Source organism: Pecten maximus, unplaced genomic scaffold, assembly GCF_902652985.1.
Source record: "Pecten maximus unplaced genomic scaffold, xPecMax1.1, whole genome shotgun sequence".
Classification (NCBI taxonomy): domain Eukaryota; kingdom Metazoa; phylum Mollusca; class Bivalvia; order Pectinida; family Pectinidae; genus Pecten; species Pecten maximus.
Genome location: NW_022979730.1, coordinates 23,283 through 26,320, shown reverse-complemented (window position 1 = coordinate 26,320; position 3,038 = coordinate 23,283). Strand labels below are relative to the sequence as shown.

The following is a 3,038-nucleotide window of genomic DNA, read 5'->3' as shown; positions in this document are numbered from 1 at the left end:
AATGTTTATAATCTAGATCTGTTTAGACTTGAATTTCAATTTTTGCTTTGGTCTGTTTCTGAGGTATCAGTGCAAATGGATAAGGTAATGTTTTATGGCGTATGTTTCAGATGGGGGAGGCCGGTATTGTCTTCATTGGATATATTCTGGCAATATCGCTGACAGTCACATCCTTCCAGAACATTGGTAGTATCTGGGATGAAGTCCAAACAAGGAAAAACCCGTGTCGTGACACAACATGCGGGAAAGGGCAGAATGTCTGCGAATGCTTCCTGACAGTTTCCCATCGTCTTACCATGATGATAGAAGAAGAGCGGTCTCTAGTTGTTCCTAGAGGAGGCCAGCTTTATGAGTATAACAAACCGAATGAGCCTATCATAAAAGCAGACCAAATACCGTACATCTTGACGGCAGATGCCAACAATTCTCGACTCGTAATTAGCGTAAATCGGCTTTTCCCAGGACCACAGATCACGGCGTATGAGGACCAGACCTTGATCATCCACGTCCGAAACCTGATGGACACAGATAGTACTACGGTTCACTGGCATGGAATGCACCAACAGGGATCAACTTATGCGGATGGCGTTGCCATGGTATCCCAATGTCCACTAGGACACGGCCAGGAGTTTACTTACAAGTTTAAGGCCAAGCCGCATGGCACCAGTTTTTACCACGCCCACATCGGTGATCAGAGAACAATGGGTTTGTATGGAGCTATTGTTGTATATCCAAAACTGGAGCTTCCGTCAGAAACAAGAGACGAACATGTTGTGATGCTGCAGGACTGGAACCACGGAGACGACACACCCACAATATTTCAACGCATATTGTACGGTGTATATGACCAGAAGAAGAACATACCGTACAATACAACATCTTCGGTCGACGGTGGCATGTACAGTAGATACAGATACCATTCGGGATTGGTGAATGGGAAAGGTCGTTACTACAAGAGTTCTACTGAACATAACGAGGCTCCGCTGACTGAATTTGATGTGGCTCCAAATAGGAACTACACCTTCAGGGTGATCAGTGCAGCCACTCTTTATCCATTCCGTGTGTACGTGGAAGGCCACCCGAAAATAACAGTTGTTGCCTCGGACGGATTCGCATTGAAACCCATGATTGTGGAATCGTTCATCATCAATCCAGGAGAAAGATATGATTTCGTACTGTTCACAGACAAGTTGGAGAAACCAAAAGGTAACTATTTACTTGTTGCACAGACACTGGAAGTCGAAAGTGAAATCACTAAAAGAGGCGAGTACCACGTTGCGGAAGCCATCATTCATTACATAGGAAGTACCCGGAACTTAAACCCAGGTAAGGCCAGTAAAAATCCGTGTACCTCGACAGACAAATGCGTGATATTTAACTGTCCCTATCTTTTTCCTGAAAGAAAAAATGAAATTTGTTTGACATATAATGACGCAAGAACAGATGATTTCAATTCTCGGCCGCAAGATGTCAGCACCATCGATGAGGAGTACTTTTTTAATTTTGCTTTTCCGGGGCCTGTTGGCTATATGGAAGGATGGGTGAATGGCCGTCAATGGGTACCTCCTGTGGCTCCTATCTACTCACAGCCCGAAGACGTCAACACTGTCTGTGATCTGAATTGTGAGGACACAACATGCAGATGTACATACACACAGGAAATAGAGAATGGAAAGGTATACCAATTTACACTGACCAACCTCGGAAATGGGAAAGGGTGGTCACATCCGGTGCATTTACACGGACATTCATTTTACATCATGAAGATGGGGTTCGGACAGTACAATGCCAGTGGCTTTTTGATTGATTCAACCCCGGATATATCATGTTCGCGCGGATCAAAGGGATATTGTAACAGTCCTATATGGGCTAACGCCAGCTGGAATGGAGGAAATGTACCGGGACTTGTCCTTGATAACACTGCACAGAAAGACACCATCATCGTTCCCACGCACGGATACGTCGTGATCAGATTCAAGGCAGACAACCCAGGGGCCTGGTTCTTTCATTGCCATATCGACCTCCACAACACTAACGGAATGGGGTTGGTGATTATTGAATCTCCCGTGAATTATCCGAAGGTTCCGAATGATTTCCCGGTTTGGGGAGATTTTAAAGAGCAAAATGATGATGATGACAACAACAAAGATGGTAAGTATGATGAAACATACTTAAATTTAGAAGAAAAAAAAATGAAGTAGCTAATGTCCTAAATGCAGATCTATGTTTTTAAATTTAATTTTATATTAAAGAATATCAAAGAAAATGTTAAACGATACCAACCTTATAATTTCATGTAATTCTTACCCAATAAGCTTCTTTTTATGTGTTTGCTGTGTGTGTCTCTCAATGATCATTTTTAGGCGGTGTCTCCTTGTAGTAGCTGGTGGCTACTTCACTGAACAACATATGGAATGCCCACCGCATGCCATCTAGAGCAATAAATGTATAGTGGCTTGCTCAAAAAATCGTATGCACATGCTGCCCGTTTCCAGTTACAAGTTACAACGGCCGACGCTCTAACCACTAAGCCATCATAGCCCCTTACCCAATTAACATCTATCATTACGTGTTGTATCGGTTCTTCTTATGTTGAAAATATTATTTCAGAGTCGGGACCCGGATTTGGAGCCGGAATAGGCGCAGGCATAGGAATTTCCGTAGGTGTCGCTCTTCTGATTGGCCTAGGCATATGTATCGTAATGAGAAACAAACAATCGCAAGAGGAGGTCTGAATACTTGTAGACTCAGGGACAATATACATGTAATGTGCAACAAGAAGTCAACAAAAACTACAATAGCATAATACAATGTATTATTTTGTACAGAATAGTGAAACACATAAATTTAGACAAAGTTTGTTGTATACACTGGATAAAAGTTTGTTCAATACAGGATGGTAAATTCAATCATACAATAGTACTTATGATATTAACATGTTTGTTTTTAAAACAAATCATTTCAATATCTTAACAATATATATATATAGGTCAAAGAAGTAATATGAACAGTATAATCCAGATAACACTGGATCCTCA

At 41.8% G+C, this 3,038-nt stretch overlaps 1 protein-coding gene across 1 annotated transcript; it reads left to right on the top strand.

The window, feature by feature from the left end:
• Window positions 1-110: 110 nt before the first annotated feature.
• Window positions 111-3,038, top strand: LOC117319143 (oxydoreductase ptaK-like; the record flags this gene model as incomplete). The annotated part of the gene is given in 2 exon segments (XM_033873992.1): window positions 111-2,151; window positions 2,611-3,038. Coding segments are annotated over 2 exon segments (2,166 nt in total). The 3' UTR covers window positions 2,736-3,038.